The 17506-nt window shown below is 51.2% G+C and overlaps 1 protein-coding gene across 30 annotated transcripts in view; it reads right to left on the reverse strand.

Moving 5' to 3' along the window:
- The window catches only part of RBFOX3 (RNA binding fox-1 homolog 3), a 353230-nt gene that overhangs the window by 44589 nt on the left and 291135 nt on the right, over positions 1-17506 (reverse strand). Inside the window, exon 1 of one of the 30 annotated variants that reach the window (XM_048819319.2) lies at positions 15108-15287. The exons of 23 other annotated variants lie outside the window; for them this stretch is intronic. In XM_048819319.2, coding sequence (XP_048675276.1) covers positions 15108-15209 — 102 coding nt within the window. In that variant the 5' untranslated portion in view covers positions 15210-15287. Of the gene's footprint in view, positions 1-15107; positions 15301-17506 lie in introns of those variants that run through there. 6 more of the 30 variants (XM_048819341.2, XM_048819317.2, XM_048819316.2 and 3 more) reach the window with 6 other exon arrangements.

The raw sequence follows: 17506 nt of genomic DNA on the forward strand, positions 1-17506 counted from the left end.
CCCACTCTCCTTCTCATGCTCCCACTCTCCTTCTCATGCGCATGCTGCTGATGTCCCGAAACCCCAACATCCCACATGCATTATTTCTGTTCTGGGTTCCCCCAGCTCTGCCAGTGTCACTCAATCCTGATCTGCAATTTCCCTGCTGGTCCAACCCTGGGAATCTCCCGAGCAGAGACTATCATCCTGCTAGACTGTCGCTAGCCATTCATTGTGCAACACTTCTCCACTCAGAGACTACTTCCTCTTGGGAAGCTCATGAAAACCCAGAGAAAGTGAAACGGAGGGAATGGACTGGCTAGCTGGGCTATTAGAACTAGGACTTGACTCACAGAAACCCACTGGGACAATAGGCTCTTCTGCTCTGGCAGAGTCCTATATGAAAGGGACCCAGTAAGAGAGATGAGCAGGTTGCTCCTGGACTGCTGTGCACAGATCAGAGGAAAGACCCCATTGTTTTATCTGCAGGGGGCTGGCACCTTTAACAAGTACACAGCACCCAGGCTCATCCCTGCCTCACCAGCCCTTGCACAGTGACTCAGACCCTGAATAGCAGCTGCGCTAGGGAAGTCTCATTGTACTAAGAGCTCATTACTGTACAGAGTATATTTGTGACCAGTTGCTAGAATCTGCTATGATGGATCCTCAGTAAATCATTCAAGCTAACCAGCAATGGGCCAAAGAAGAGAATCGGGTCTGTTTTGTGTGGTCTGAACTTTGCTTTAGAGTGTATGGTCCCTTGCCCACTCCTTGCAGAGGGGCCAGCCCATGATCTAGGCCTTGCTTTTGCCCCATGTGGTTCAGCAAGTGCACAGACCTGGAGTGGTGCCCAGGCCCTGCCCAGCACAAGGTGAATTTCCCCTTTGTTCGCTCATCACATTGGGGCTCCCAGTTATTAGTGAGGTTCAGCTGTGTTTGTGACAGGGAGGGTGTAATTTTCCTTGTACCTTGAGGGCAGAGCTCCCAACAGCAAGTGTGGGAAGCTCTGGGTGTGGTACAAGGTGAAGATGTCCGCATTCTCTCCCATGGAATGGAGACCAAGTGCAGAGGCAGGGCTGAAATCCTGTCTTCAGTTAAGTCAATGGCAGTCACAGCCTGCCCCCAGTGCTTCCCCAGAAGAGAGGGGAAGGGCACTTGGGAGAAACAAGCTGCTTCTTGTCTCCACTTGATGGTGATTTAAAAAAAAAGCAAATTCCCAAAGATTGCCAGTGTGCTCCCATGGCTCTGAACAGTCAGGTTGCAGTTGGAGGGGCCAAATTCTGCTTTCAGTGACAGTGCTGTGAATCCAGTCACTAGCTCCCTTGGAATAGCCCTGGGGATACCCTGGTGCAAAGGAGAGCAGAATGTGATGCAATGTTTGCATTCACATGGGCTGAGAGTTTCAGCTGATGAGGCACTGCTGGGAGGAACCTTTTGGCATCAGCAAGAGCCTTTCCCATATAAATCCTATAAGGAAAAAGAACAATTTATTGGGCTGTTCATTTCCACTTCTAACCTCAGCTCCTGCTGCATTTGTTTGTTAGAAGCTGGTGTCACCTCTGGGTACCAAGTACAAAGGAGGTTTGGAATGGACTTGAAGTTCCCTTTAGTATAGAGGTCCACACATATTAATTTCTGATCTGTGTGTTAAAGTGATTTCCATTTTGCAATCACTACACTGTAAATGCATGTGAAAATACACACACATGCACACGTATGCACACACAGGTTACTACATGCATGCTCATACACAGGCAACCATATACACATATGTAATCACGCACAGACAAGCTCTCTCACACACAAACCACCCTAATAGGCAGTCAGGAGCATAATTTTTCCTCTAATTACATATTCAGCACTTCTGAGAAAATGAGATTTTGGTAATTCAATTGGATTGAGAAGCAGGGCTATAATAAAATGAAATTTGCAACAATCGCACAGTTAAATTAGTTAAATGGAGAGGAAGGAGCTGTGGAAAATTGACCCCTTGATCTCCTAAAGACTAATCAGACATTTGAACTGAGTTGTGCTAACAAAGCCCTCAGGCTGTTGCAGAAACAGTGTGAATGAGAGCGCTCGGGAGAGAGGTTGGTGGGTCCTGGAGCCCAATGCAGGGCTGAGGAGGGGATTTCACACCGTTTTACGAAAGGGGGAAGTTTCCTTCCATCCTGTCCTTCACTCACTGCTTTATCCAGCCCCCTCTGGCCCAGGGGTGCCCACATTCTGCCCTGGCTGCAGGATTCTCAGTAACTAGGATTAGATCATGCTCCTGAGCCTGGGCAGTGAGCATTGCTAGCCCAAGTGAAGTGACTGTGGGGTAAGAAGGGTGAGGTTCAACTGGGGCTGTCTCGGGAGCAGAGGGTAAATGTTGCAGGGACCATTCCAAGAGCACCACTGGGGGAACCAGCATCCACAGTCATTCGGGAAGGATGCTCTTTGCAACACAGCTGAGCTCCGTGGAGCCAGGATCCCCAGCCAGGAGCCAGCCTGTCAGGCAGAGTAGCAGGGACAAGTTGATTGCACAACAGGCCTTTCCTTTAGTCTCTCGCCTGCTTTCTGCCTGCCCAGGCCCCTCAGTTGCCCGAGGCTCCTGGCTCTGGGGGGGGCTGGTCTATTTCCTTCGCAGGCTCCCAAACTTTCCAGCATGTCAGCAGTGAGGGGAGGCGCAGGGCTGTGGCTCCCAGAGAAGCAGCTCCGATTCATCACCATGGCAGCTCTGATTGGAACGGAGAGGTGATCAATAAGTAGCGAGAAGGTGTCAGCGTCAGGGATTCTTCCATGTTGGGATTTATGAAGGGAAAGGCGTGGGGTTCGGGGAGAGCGAGCTCTGAAAGTGCTGAGGTTGGAGCTGGCCAATTCACTCTATTAACGTGATCAAATTATAGTGGCAGCAGCCAGACACAGGTGAGCAGGGAGGGGCCAGGCAGGCCACACTCTAGGTGTCCTTGCTGCTGAGGCTGAAAGGGGCTGGGTGAAGGGAGAGACCACTCAGCTTTGGCACGTCCTGACAGACAGCAGACGTTCCCTAAGTCAGGCATGCTAAGGAAGGCACCCTCAAGCATGCAGGTAACACCCCCATCCCCTGTCTATCCTCTGGGCCTGTGCCTGGCCTGTGGGGCATGGCTAGAGGTGCAGGTGACATAAACGAGCTCAGAGAGCCGCATTCCTGCCTACTGTGGCAGGAACCAGTGGGTGTAACTGGGGGACAAGTTGAAGAGACTGTGGGGACAACTATACCCAATGCAAATTGCTAATGCACCCCTGCAACTAGAAACAACCCCAGTCTCAATCACAAACATACAAGCTCACTAACAGTCAGACTCACACTGAAGCACAATTCCAGCCACAGCTGCACAGTCAGACACAACCACACACGCAGTCATACCTATGCACTGATGCTTATTATCACTCTCCAGAGATTCTTTGCCTGAGTTGCAGGGCAGAGAGAGCCAGTAGGAACAGGGGGGCCACCCTGAGAAGAAACCCCTGCTGGTACAAAGGGACCCGCTGATGGCAGTGCAAAGGCCACTGGTATGGGATCAGATACAAATTAATTAGTTTAAATATTTGTCTTGCTATTTTTTTTTAAAAGAAAGAAAGATGCGAGTTTCTCATTTGCAAGTTAATTAGCTAACTAGCTTTAATTAAGAGCTCCCCATACAATGCAGATCACAAATGAACTGCCACCATGGCCTGCTCCTGCCCATTTTTGGTTTAATACAGAGCCGTACAGACACTGTGGCAGAAAGAAACCAAGAGGGGAGATCACGTTTGAAGGGACCTGCCTGCCGAGCCCCTTAAAGCAGCCCCAGGCGCGCTCAGACCAGCTAGCCACCTGTACAGCCAGAGGCCAGGGTTCCTCATACCCTGGCTGGAAGAGATGCTGACTTCGCCCTTTCCCATTGTTTCCGTTAAACACCGACAGATAAATCCTGTCCTGAGCTCCCAGCTCCTCTCAGCCTGGCTGCTCTACACACAGACTTTGGATTGATTTACTGGTATCAGGTTTGAAACCCTTCTGGCCTGGAGCGGGGTGCAATGTGAGCATAGCACTGCAGGCTTAGCGATGCAAGGGCTTGGCCTCTCTTGCTGAGGCATGGACTCACAGCGAGGGAGTCTGTAGGGCAGGAAACCAACCCAAGCCAACCCTGTAGGTCAGTCCTCAGGTCCCGGGGAATGAGTGAACAAGAGATGGGCGGGTGGGGAAGGGCTCTCCCACAACCTGAGCCGGATGGAGAAGCGAGCATGGAGGAAGAGCAGCAATTCCCACACCCCTGAGCTCCAGCAGACCACCTCCCTGCCCACTGCAAATCCATCAACACAGAAGTGGCTCCTCCTCTTTGAGCCATATGCAGTGACACCCCCCAACAGAAGATGATGGTGGCTTCCTGCTCCAGCCTGGGGGTCTCCCTGCAAGGTTTCTTTGCTTGTATATTCTGAATTAACCCTCTGACTGGAGGCCTCCTGTCACCCATCCCTGGCATTCCCAGGTCAGCCCAGCAGCTGGGAGATACATTAGTGTGGCCACCACCTGTCTGGAAGCAGCCTGCGTACTCCCAACCAGCAGCCAGAGCTCTGCAGCCTATATCCGGGTGCTGTTCTGAGCATCAGTGTCCAGACTGAGAGCTCTGCAGCCAGCGGGGTGGGGGTGGGATGAAGAAAGGCCTGTCAGTAAACCCAGAATTTATTGGTGCCTGAAAGTAGCAGAGCAGCTGGTGACAGATGGAGAAGGACAAACTACCAAAGACTCTTCAGCCCCTTCAGTAAATCACAGCCCGCGAGGGGAGAGTCATGGGGTGCCAACAGCCCCTCCCCGTCACAGCTGGGCAGAGGAGCAGGACGGTGGCAGCAGCCAGGACAGGACTCCCATGCCCTAGACTAGAGCCTGAGCAGAGCTGGGCTTCTTTGATGTCTGGGGTTAAATCCTCTCCACTGGGCCCCCAGAGGCCCTTCCCTGATTTCTGTTCTAACCAATGTTGGTTCGAGCTCCAGTGAGCATCCCCGGGGGAGCGCAGGGCTGCGCTGGTTGGGCAAATATTCTTTGGAGTTACTCAGGTTTCACTCTCCTCACCACAAGTGGGGCAGGGGCTTGTGTGGCTGAGGGGGCTGGAGGAGGACCCTGGGTCCCTGGAGGGGATAAGCGCCACCCTTCAGAACTTCACCCTCACTCCCCTGCTCTTATTCAGGGCTCACATCCCCAAGGCCAGGGCTACAGAGGCTCACGCATGGCCACGCAGGCTCCACGCAAAGCCTCACCCCACGAACGTGCCCCCAGCCTCTCACATAGTGTCACACAGACCCTCATGACTGGCGGTACTGTATTTACAAAGCAGGCAGTTGTCTTAGGGGCAGGAAGTGACCCTGGAATGGGTGGCAAGGGCCTGGGTGGGGTAATTTTCCAGTTTGCCTAGGGCAGCCAATTCCCAGCCCTAGGCAGAGTCACAGCTACCCCCGACTGCAGTCACCCCATCTTTGCTCGGTTGCAGAGTAACCGGCCAATCCCCAGCCCCTGTCCACCTTCCACTGTGCAATAAAGGAAACAGATGTTGCATGGTGCTGAGAAACAGCAGCAATCATGTCAGTTTATGTGTCATTTTCTACTTGGGTAATGTGAGGAGTGACGGATCGCTGCTCACAGATGGAGGAAAATCATGACAAAGTGCTGCAAGCCCAGCACTTCAGCAAGGGGGAGATGGAGTGGCCAGGCCCGCTCCCCACCCCGTCCACTGACAAGCCTCCTCCGGGGAGAAAGAAACACCACTAATCAAACCCTGCAGTGAGCCTCCTGCAGGATCCCAGGGCTGTGGGAGGGCAGCTGGGCAGGGGGATGGGAGCCTGCGAGGGGAAACCTGTCATGGAACTACAGCCGCTACAAGCTCTATGTGGCTCTTGGGCACCCTCTTCCTCTCACCCTCCCAGGACCTTGCCAGAGGCTTGAGGTGATTGTCTTCCATCAGTGAGGAGTGAGAATGAGGGGCCAGCAGCAGGGCAGGAATGGGTCCAAGGCCTGAGCTTCCCCAGGGCAAAGAGGGCAGGTTCCCATCCAGGCACTGGACTCGCCCTTGGAGTCCAAGCCAGGCTCCAGCCCTGGACCATAGGGCTTGGCGTTCTACACAACCAGAGGAGGCAGCCTGGGGTCCATCCCTATTTCTCATTCATTTACTCCTGAGGGCAGTGAGGATGGGAGGCCTCAGAGACATCTGGAGGAGCAGCACATAGGGGCTTTGAAAGGAATCTCTGGGTGGCTGGATGTGACTCAGCATCTCCATGCAGCAGGTTCAACAGGAAACAGGAATATCCTGAAGGCTGCCTCAGGGATGTGGAGAAACCAGCAGGCGGGACGCTCGGCAATGCTAGCAGACAGGATAGGTCCCCAGCCCTCTCCATCTACACCACCCGGGCCTTCTACTGTGTAAAAACTAAACGCACAAGTCAGGCTCTAAAAGCAAAAGCTCTTGCAGCATCAGCCTGGCGCTGGCGGGGCTGCCAGAGCATCCTGACACTGTCTCTGTGAACTCCTTCCTCAGGCTGGCTCTCATTCCCGCACTTGCCTCACTCTAGTTAATAGGTTCTTGGTGCCAGGGATCGCATTTCAGCAGCGCTGCTTCCACAAAGGCCTGGAGTGAATCCTGCTGATTCTGCGCAAACCCAATTTGTAATGTATGTGCCGCTCCAACAGAGTGAAAGGCCCTTTGGGTTGCCAGGCCCTGGCTCTGAGCTGGAAGAGGATCTCCAGAGCTGGCAAATCCAGGAGCCAGATGCGCCAGCCTGGAAGCTACCAGAGAGGCAAAGAACATACAGGCCTGAGGTGGGCAGGGTCCTGGAATGGGCTTTAGGAAATGCCTCCCCACCCCCTGCAGGCAGCCTCAGAAGTAAACACCTGCGGCAGGCTCTAATGCAACCCCTCGCCCTCACTGCGCCTAGTGCTCCCGCTTTTCCGCGGCCGATTTTGTTAGCGGGGCCCTGGGCTCAGCTTCATTTTTGGGGCCCCTCCTCAGGACCTAGCCAAGAAAAAGAACATTCGCTCTTATCCCCCCTTTTCCATTCTTTTTTTCTTCATCCTCCTCCTGTAAGTAATAGCAAGTAAATGAAAATAAAGTGCAGGACCTTGATTGCTCTTGTCGTCCCGCTTATTTTTCCACAGACCCATTGAAAATCGCGGGGGGTCTCGGCGGGCCACTTAACGATCTTTCCAAACACTGTCTGTACCGTTAGCGAACGACTGTAAAGCGCATTGGAAAAGAGCCCTTTGTAAAACCTATTGGGGTGCAGGGTCTGGCCAGGAGTTAGGGTGTGGGAGGGGGCTCAGGGCTGGGGGTGCAGGGTCTGGGAGGAAGTTAAGGTGCAGGAGCAGGCTGGGGATTGGGGTGCAGGGTCTGGCCAGGAGTTAGGGTGCGGGAGGGGGCTCAAGGCTGGGGCAGTAAGTTGGGGTATGGAGCGCTTACCTGGGGCAGCTCCCATTTAATACAAGGGGTACAGGTGGGAATGTGTGTGTGGGGGGGTGCAGGAGCTCCCATTTGGTGCTCAGGATGGGCATGTGGGGGGGTGCAGGAGTCAGGGCATGGAGTGTGGGGGGGCTAGGTATGTGTGTGGGGTGCAGGAGTCAGGGCAGGGGGCTGGGGATGTGGGGGTGCTGCCTGCCCCACCCCAGCCCCCTGCCCTGAGCAGCTCACTGCAGGGGTTTGGGGGGATATGTGTACGGGGAGTGCAGGGGCCCCGCTTTTGCTCTGCCCTGCCCCGATTCTATCCCCTTCCCCAAGGCCCTGCCCCTGCCTCTTCTCCTCCTCCTCCCCTGAGCGCGCTGCGGCCCCGCTCCTCCCCCTCCCTCCCGGAGCAACCTGAGTGCTGGCAAACAGCTGTCTGGTGGTGGGGGAAGTGCTGGGAGGAGTGGGAACATGGCACACTTGAAGGAGGAGGCGGGGAGGAGGCAGGGGAGGGGGGAGCTTGACCAAGCTTCTGCCCCCACAGCTGCCCGGCCCTGGGTTGGGGGGCCCCTTGCCAGGGTCCCCTGTGTTTTACTGTAAATCCGCCTCTGTCTGTGGCTGTGTTAACTGGAGTTAACTCGAGTGTTGCCCCAAGCTCAAGCCCTGTCCACACACAAACCCCTTAGTGCTGGGGGTGGGGGGGCTTCTACCTTGACCTGACTAGGCTCCAGCTCCAGCTGGCTGCTAACACAATCATTCCGAGCAGTAATCCAACCAGTCGGGATACTCCTGCTGTGTGGCCGCTCTTGCTAGGCTAACTTGAGAGCTCTTAAATCAAGTTCAGACAACTCCAGTAAACTCTGCAGTGAAGACACAGCCTCAGACACTTCCTAGGTGCTCAGAGGCCTCCAAGACCTGAGTCACTTAAAGGGACATTTCAGGTCCCTTGCTGCCCCCTCCTGCCCTTTCCTGCTCACCCTACGTGAGTGGCCTACGTCTCCAAACCCTGCCGCAGGCCTCATCGTTCCGGGTGGGTGGGTGCAGGTGGTGCCTGTGCTCCCCTAGAGCCGTTCCCTTGACAGACCCAACAAGGTGTGAGACTCTCCGCTTGCTCCCCAACATGCCAGTAATCTCTGGCCTGCTTTATGAAACATGGACATGCTGGAATGGCAGCAGGATATGTTCATGGTCCCAGCTGGGACACCCTTCCTCCCTGGAGTCCAGGCCACCCATGTGTCTTGCACCTCTATTAGCATCCCAGACCCACCTCCATGCACTTACCAACCTTCAGCTCTGCCTGCATGTGCCCATCCCCCATCCATGTACTCACCCACTTGCACGTACACACCTTTGCATACAGTCTTAGGCACAGACCTGCCTCAGATACATTTCCTAGGCACAGACACGTGTGCTCATCTACACAGCCACCTCCTGTGTACACACACACCCATGCCCAAGTACACCTGTACGCCCACAGCTCTTCACACACAAGTTCACATCTAGACCCCATGCTAAAGATGTGCTAAGTGCTGTTATTATTCATGAGCATGCACACGGCTCTGACTGAACACTAAGGGCGCTATCAGTCTTCCACTTCCTCAGAACACTTCCCGGCCATTCTGGGGCAGAGCAGGCTCATCTCGCCCAGGATCCTGTCTCGGCCAATGACCAGCACCACACTTGAGAAAAGGCAAGAACCCCACAGTAGCAGAGGTGGTGAAACCTGCACACAGGGAAGTCTCTTCTTAACCACTGTTAGAAACTGGCTGAACCCTGAGCTTTAATACCCCTTCCAAGACTTTCAGCATTAGCTATGCTAACTTGAGATATTCTGGATATCCATATTACTGTCCAATCCCACATTGAATCTTGCTAAATTGCTGGCCTCAACAACATCTTGTGGCAGTGAGTTCCATAGCCTAACTATGTGATATGGAAAAAGTATTTCCTTTTATCAGTTTTGAATCAGCCACCTTCCCTATCACTGAATGTCCCCCTGGTCTTGTGTCATGAGACTGGGAGAGCAGCTCCCGATCCCCCCTCTCTAGACCAGTCCTCCTCATATACACTTTCATCATGTCCCTCTGTATTCATCTCCTTTCTAAAGGAAACAATCCAAATTGATTATTCTCATCTCCCTTCTCTGAGCCCTCTGCATTGTCCTTTCTGGGAAGGGCTGACCAGCACTTCACACAGTATCCAGATGAGGCTGCACCATTGATTTACGGAAGGGCATTAGGATATTTCCCGGATTACTCCATCCCATTCCTTGTGCATCTGAACATCTTGTTTGCTTTTTGGCTGCAGCTGCACGCTGAGCAGGTCACCACTGAGCTGTCTGCAGTGATGCCCAGGTTCGTCTCCTGAGCTGATCCAGCTACTTTGGGCCCCTGTAAGGTGTTCTTTCACTGCAGGCCATTCTGACCCAGAGGGGAGGCGCACCTCTGATACCTCTCCTTCTCCCTGCAGAGTCTCCTGCTGGCCCTGAAGATGGAGCAGTTCTGTGCGGCTTGGCCTGGATAGCGAGCTGTTATTTGTTTGGCCAAAGGTCCTTAAAGCCCAACAAGCCCTGTGTGCTAAATCACCAAAATCCCATTTACAGCTGTCAGCAGGATTTTTTTTTTTTTTGGAGGTGGGGAGGGGGGGAGGAAGCGGGAGGATTCAGAGACCCTTCATCGAAGAATGAATTAGGAAGCCTCAATGTCCCTGTGGTTTTGGTAACCCCCTGGAGGAGACAAGTATGCTGAGTTTGATGATACCCCACCTAAACCAACAGACTACGTACTTCTGGGGTGGACCGGGAAGGCTGCTCAGTTCGAGCCGCCAAACCAAACACCCCGGCCCACTCCACCCCCAGAGCCAATGCTGCAAACAAACAGTGTGGCCAAGCAATTTGATAAATAGTTTGTTTCGATACTGCACCTTCTGTTTTTAGCATTGAGTTCTGAGGGAGAGGGTGGGCAGGTGGTGTGTGGCAAGAGTCTGAGTGGGCATGCTGAGTTTGCAATCACAATTACCCTTTCTGCTTTGTTAAAACATATCCCTCCACTGATCAACTAGAATACCGGAGAGAGTTCCGGAGTTACAAAATCTAATCTGGTCACCCAGCACCACAGTATTAAAACACAAGTACACCTATGACAGGGATATTGCCAGGCAGCAGAGGCCGAACATGTCATTGCTGGGGGGAAACTGGTTTTATAAATACTAAAATTAATATAAATATTTTAATAATATTTTTAAAAAATTAACAAATATTTTCTTTGGCTTGAACTTTCCCCGGCTGTGTCTGGAGCGCAAGCTCTGCAGCATCGGGCTAAGGCTTGGAACCAGAAACGTCAACCAAAGAGTCAGCTTTTGGTTTACAAACCTAAATCAAATAGAAGCAGCAAACAAATGGCACAAAGGCTGGAAAGGCAATGAGATTTAACTAGAAACTATCTAGTGGCTACAATGTTGCTAGTAACAATGGAACACCTGCTCTCTAAAAACACAAGATTTTTAACCTGACAGCAACCCTCTAGGATAGGCAAAAAGAAAAGGAGGACTTGTGGCACCTTAGAGACTAACCAATTTATTTGGGCATAAGCTTTCGTGAGCTACAGCTCACTTCATCGGAGTGTAGCTCACGAAAGCTCATGCTCAAATAAACTGGTTAGTCTCTAAGGTGCCACAAGTCCTCCTGTTCTTTTTGCGAATACAGACTAACACGGCTGTTACTCTGAAACCTCTAGGATAGGGTTTTCCAAACAGCCTGTAGCAATGGCTGCTCCAGTGACCATCCTGAGCTGATGCCCTGTGTGAGAAGGCAGGTGCCTTCTAATGATTAAACAATCCCTGGGGGTTACTGAGCAGTTGGTTTAGCCCTTCTGTCAATTAACTCCCATTAACCTCTCCAGCCAGCGCAGAGAGGAGTTACTGCACAACATGCCCTGAGCCCAGATTTCCAGAGCTTTCTAACGGTGACTGTGAAGTCAGGAGCCCAGGCTGCACCCCCAGGCCAGCGAGATGGCTGTTCCCTCCATTACTGTTAACTGTTCTTTTATCATGACGTTTAAGATACTTTTTGACAGTGTAACTTGGTAGAACAATCAGAGTCTCTCCCTATAGCGCTCAAGTTCCCACTGAACCAATTATTATAACACAGCCTCACTGGAACTCTTGCTCCTACCTTTCCTCATGCCGCCTGCTCTGGGTGAACTCCTCAGACTTGTGTTCAGCTATTCTGGTTCCTGCACACAATCCTGCAGTCAAACAGGGCCCCCAGCATGCATGCTATCAGTCCCTCTTCTCCCAACTTGATCCTGAAAACCCCACCTTGCCGCAATCTCAACCTGGGGAAGTGTGGTTGAGGACTGTGATCCGGAGCCCAGCTGGTGATTGTTCTACGCAGTGCATCAGATGGATCTGCACCATGCAGAGAGCTGTGTAACAAGGCTACCAGCTGCTAGGAATGAGGAAGGGCAGCACAGCTGCTCCCGAAGAGCTGATCTGAGCGAACCACAAGGAGCATGCAGCTGCCTTTGATGAGCTATTCACAAACACCAAAGACCAAACTGCAGCTGGATTTTCCCTGGCGTTAGTTAATCAAAGTTTTGCAGACAACTTCGTTTTGCGGCTGTCCCATGAAATATTAGCACTAGAAAAAAGATTGGTGCTAAGAAGCCAGAGAAGGGCAGTAGGGCTTCTTTATACCAAATAAACCAAGGGACAGAGTAGTTTTCTGGCTGATAGCGTACATGTCCCATTCCTAGGGATTTAACCATTGAATGTAGGGCTTAGTTAAAATGACTCGTGGTATGACAGACGTTTACTGTATTTGTGTTTCTGTCTGTGTATAGATAACACACACCTTAATGATCCATGCGCATTACCAACACATCCTAGGAACAGTCACACCCATATGCACAATGACTCTGATTTTCAGAACTGTGGAGCATCTTCAAAATCAAGTAAGTCCTGAAGTCCCATATATCTTCTCTCTCTCTCTTTACACATATACACTATGAGATATACACATATCTGTACATATATAAAAGCAGCAAAGAGTCCTGTGGCACCTTATAGACTAACAGACGTATATAAGGTGCCACAGGACTCTTTGCCACTTTTACAGATCCAGACTAACACGGCTACCCCTCTGATACTGTACATATATATATACACATATATTATAAACATGTTAGATCTATCACAGAAACATTATGAATATCTAAGTTATCTTCACTTTCCATGTCCAGCCTTTTTGCAAAGATACATTTAAAAAAGAAAAAGAAGTTTGAGCTAAATTAATTCCATTGTTTTTGGGTTATGTGCAGGTGAAATATGTCTAGTCTGCCCCTGTAAAGCATAGTTCCCTGGCTACGGATGGCATATACACTGGTAGATGGTATTATTATCGTATGTGTGCTTTGTTCATAGGTTTATTGATGTAATTCACATGTAAAATCCATAGTGAATTTCAGAAATAAACTAGTGATGCACAATAAATGAACTACTCTATGGTCAATAACCACAACGTGCCATATACAGTAGATCCACTACTATGGACCCAAGTATGGTACAGCTGCATGCTATGAATGGGACTGAGGTGACCTCTGGCTCTTTGGTCCCTTTTCACATGCTTCTTGTGCTATTTTTGATGTCTCTTTGCCCGGCTTCTTGTTGCTACGTTTACCAAATAGTCCATCCCCAAACCTGAACACAGAATCTCAGCAACAACCAAACACAAGGGAAGAGGAAAGAGATTTAGGCCTGTATCTCACTCATTATTTGGGTAAAATACCAATGCCAAACCCTCCTTTCTGACCAACATTTCCAAACTGCTGCCAAAGAGCAAGAGGCTTCTGGGAGAGCAAAGAGAGAGAATCCCAATTCACACAAACAGGGTGATGAAAGGAGCAAGAACTCACTGGGAGCAAATGAGAGCCGCAAACGAGATGAAAGCCTCTCCTTCCCAGACCCTACATTTCACTTTTGTGCGCTCTTCAGTCACTGCCAGGCAGCAAATCCACCCTGCCCAAACCGCCTGCTCCCAGTACTTCCTGCACGTGCGATGGATGGCAAGAGCCACCCCAGTCTCTGGGCAGCCCAGCATAGAGGTCTGCAGACTACACTGTTATAAAATATGAGTGAAAGCAGCAGCGCCTTTCATGAAAGGGAGCGAGGGAAAAAGGAATTACATTTAGAAACTAAACACTCCCATGGCTCTGAATTACCTGAATGAAGTCTCCTGGACCTAAACTGGCTGCAGGTTCAAAGCCTGAGAATCCCCCAGTGCGCTGCCCTCAGACACTCAACAAAGCTCTCCAGTGACTAGTGGGAATTCTGGGACATTTTTTGCTTGATGCCAAATGCCCAAGCTTCATGCCTGGAGAGCAGAGCAGGAAGTCCCATGGAGTCCCCTGAACAAGGAAGGAGAGGTTGAGATTCAAATACAAAGCCCCTCAGGCTTTCCCTAAGCCCTTCTCTTCAGGAAGGCGCTGTCCAGTCTGAAGAGTAGCTCCTGTTGCTTTTTTGCCCTTATGGCTTTCTAGCATGCGCACACAGTCACAGCTCAGAGATTTGACCAAAGCATGTATGCTTGTTTAACCAGCAGTAACCCCACGTTTTTCAGAATTCCCCTTTTCTAATGAATTCTGGAACTAGAAGCCAGGCTCTAATGCTGCTTAACTCTCTAGCCTGGACACACTTTGGTTCAGAGACAACTCAGACCAAGAGTTTTAAAGTCTTTAAAATTTTTTAAAGAAATGAAACAAATGCAGCCTCCCCATACAAGAGCTTAATCCCAACAAATGGAACCCCCAGCCCTCAGGAGCCAGCTGGCAGGTGAGATGCGCAGGCCATGCAGAGAGGGCAGGTAGAATGTTATGAATTTAATTACTCAAAGCACAAATGGAATGGTTAGCCTGGCTGGGAGACAGGGTTTTCGATGCAGCAAAGAGGCTTTTGAACAGAACACTTCCTCTCCCGAACAGCGTTTCCCCAGGGATCACCAGGTGGGGAACTCGCAGCACCAGGACCACCAGACAAGCCAAGAACAGAACCGAGACACAGGAAACCCCAGTGAGAAGTTAAGGAACTAACTAATGCACAGGGAATGAATTCCCCAGCTCTGAGAGATGGCATCAGGAGCTGCCCAAACTCCTGGCATTCTCCTGAATAAACCAGACCTACTGAAATGCATCTGTGAGTCTCTGTATGAACATCTGAAACACACTGATTTATAGTTAATGTTATTTGTCTCTCATACACACACATATGTGTACAGCATGTGTGTGTAATAGATTTCTCTTTCCCTGCTTCTCCCTATATGTCAGCCACACTATGTAGATCCTGTATTTCTAAAAGTTGAGTGTAAATGATTTCTCCTCATTGCTGATGCTGAATAGCAGCTGCGAGGAAGCGAAAGTGCTGGACTCTGCATTTTTCACTGTGCCAGCAGCTCAGCCCCTGGTCAGGCACAGAACCCCGGCATGGAGCAGAAACCCCAACAGAATAGCTAGAGAACCAAAAAAATGACACTCACAACCAAGGAACAAAGCAGTGTTCCCCCGGTGCCAGCAGGCAGCGTTGATGAGATGGGTATGGCCAATCAGGGGGTGGAAGGAAGAGGTTCAGCTCTGATCTTTAGCTCAGTGGGTGCTGGCCAGAGAGCACGTGCAAGCTTCACAGCAAAAACCCAAGAAGGGGGTCACTTACCTGCTGGAGGAAGAGGAAGGCTGGAGGGCAGGGGAGAGAGTGAGGAAGCATGCCTGAGTTGGAGACAAGGAGGCAGCCTGAGTTAGCCATGGAGCACAGCATGTGTTGACAGGTAGCCGTGGAGCTGCTTGCAGTCAGTTTCGTCCTCTTCTATACACTCTGCTTATTCTCTTTTTTCCCTTTCTCTCTCTCTCCCACTCAGTGCTTTTCCTCCTCCTCTGTCCCCTCCCCTCCCCCTTGTGGTGCTATTTGAGAGGATACATCTGAGGAACGCTTGCCTTGCCCTCTGCTCTTACAATGAAGGAACAATGCTCGGCTATTTACTTTGGTGCCATTAGACACTGGCACTGAATGAATGGTCTGCAAAGGAGGGGGGGCTGAAAGGGAAGGGAGGAGAGAGAGAGGGTGAGGGAATGAAACAGAAAGGGGTGGGAGATGGAGTAGGAGGGGGAGTCCCCTGTGCATTCAGACATCAGACTGAGCTCTGTATAAAATGAAGAGAATCCATAATGACATGAGAACAGCTGATCCCGCACTTAACTCCTCCGATGCTGCAGCACATTTGCAGACTGTTCTCCCCACCTCCCCCTTATCCTCTTTCACAGCCCTGAGACAAATATGCTGCTGGGCTGGTTTTATGCTTGGCTGGGGAATCAAGTGGAAGGAGCTGGCCTCCTTTCCAGACACCAACTCTGAAGAAAAGAAAGATCTTACCAGGAGTTTCGGTGATGTAATCCAGCCACATACGCCATGGGAAGGCTGCTGCAGCTGGGAAGCCTGCACTTCCAAACTGAGGGCAGCCAGCCCCCCGGAAGAGAAACCTCACTAACACGCCGCACAGCCCTGAGCTTCGGGATTCTCCAGACCAACCCGGGGAGAGAAACACACCCAGATGTGCACACAGCATCACCCCTCGCCCCTGAGATGCACATGTGCAAACACAGTGCCACGCTGATTACACAGACACACACAGATCTGCACGCATGCACATGGCAACATGCATTGTACACACAGAAACTCATCTCCTCACCCAGAGAGACACACCTATCTGCTTCCATGTGCACAAAGACCCAGACAGGCAGCCATGCATCGTGCACACACACAGCCGCACACTCTGGCAGACATGCACGCACACACACCAAGTCGCACACCCACACAGATGGAAGCCAGCCGACCTTGAAATATGAGTTGTGTTTGGCAAGGTCTGTGGTGACCGCATTACTCTCAAGTGCTGGATGGCTTGTCCCAAATAAGTGTAAATAAATCTAAGCTCCCCAGGCAGGGCTAGTTCCCAGCAGTTTGATGTAATGGGCCCTGGCACAGGATCTGCTGCCTCCTGCAGAGCAGGGTCCCTGAGGAACTGGCCAATGCATCGGTGCAATGTAGACAGGGAACTTTACTTTGAGCATTTCGGAAAGGCTCTCATATTTTCCCGTTACATGGCTCTCTCCAAGAAACATTCCTGCTCAAGGGGGGATGGTTCTGGCCTTCAACAAAGACCCACCCCAGACTGTTCCCAAGACATCATCCTCTCCTCGGCTGTGCAATGAGCTCATGAACCAAGGCGACCAGCAGGGGTCACTGCAGCAGCAGCAGAGGCTCATAAGATTTTGTCATGGCTACTTTTAGCAAAAGTCATGGACAGGATGTGGGCAAGAAACAATAAATCACAGAAAACCAATCCCGCCGTCCGGGGCTGACGGCCCAAACCCCGCCGTCCGGGGCTGACGTCGCGATGGTCATGTAAAATCATGGAATCCATGACCTCCGTGAGCAACTCACAGCCTTACTCATGACTTTCAGGTCCACCCCAGCAATGTTCCCACCCCCTCCCAGCCTGGATCAAAACACACAGTTTGAATCTTGTCCTAGTGCACCGTTGGTCCGAGGCACACCACTAGTGAATTACTAATGTGTGAGTCTATCCTACCCCAGTGATAGCCTGTATGTCTGTGTGGGAGAGAGACAGCTACCGTAGGGAGGGACCATGCTTGTGGCTTTGTGACAAAAATTACTTTGGTCCTTCCAGCCCGACAGAACTCCATCCCGTCTTTCCTCAAGCTTCACTGCAGTTACTTCCCTTCCAAGTCCAACCACTGATGTGCTTGTCACTTCTCGCCATGTGGCCCTAGCACTCACGCAGCCATACAAATTCCAGGCCACATTTTCAAAGAGCTTCAGAGTGGGGTGCACACACAGCTGCCTTGTGTGCAGAGCGGGATCTCTGCCTGAGCTGTCCATGCCAATGACAATTCAGTGCCACCAGTGTTGTGTGGCCACGTTTCAGGGGCCTGCTCAACATGGATCTTAGCTTTGGTCACAGCCAGCTACAAAGCAGCCTGGACTGGTTTGTGCTCATATATTTGGGAAACTGAGTCCTGGGTTGGATTCAATTTCCA

This window comes from Caretta caretta, chromosome 14 (assembly GCF_965140235.1).
Source record: "Caretta caretta isolate rCarCar2 chromosome 14, rCarCar1.hap1, whole genome shotgun sequence".
Classification (NCBI taxonomy): domain Eukaryota; kingdom Metazoa; phylum Chordata; order Testudines; family Cheloniidae; genus Caretta; species Caretta caretta.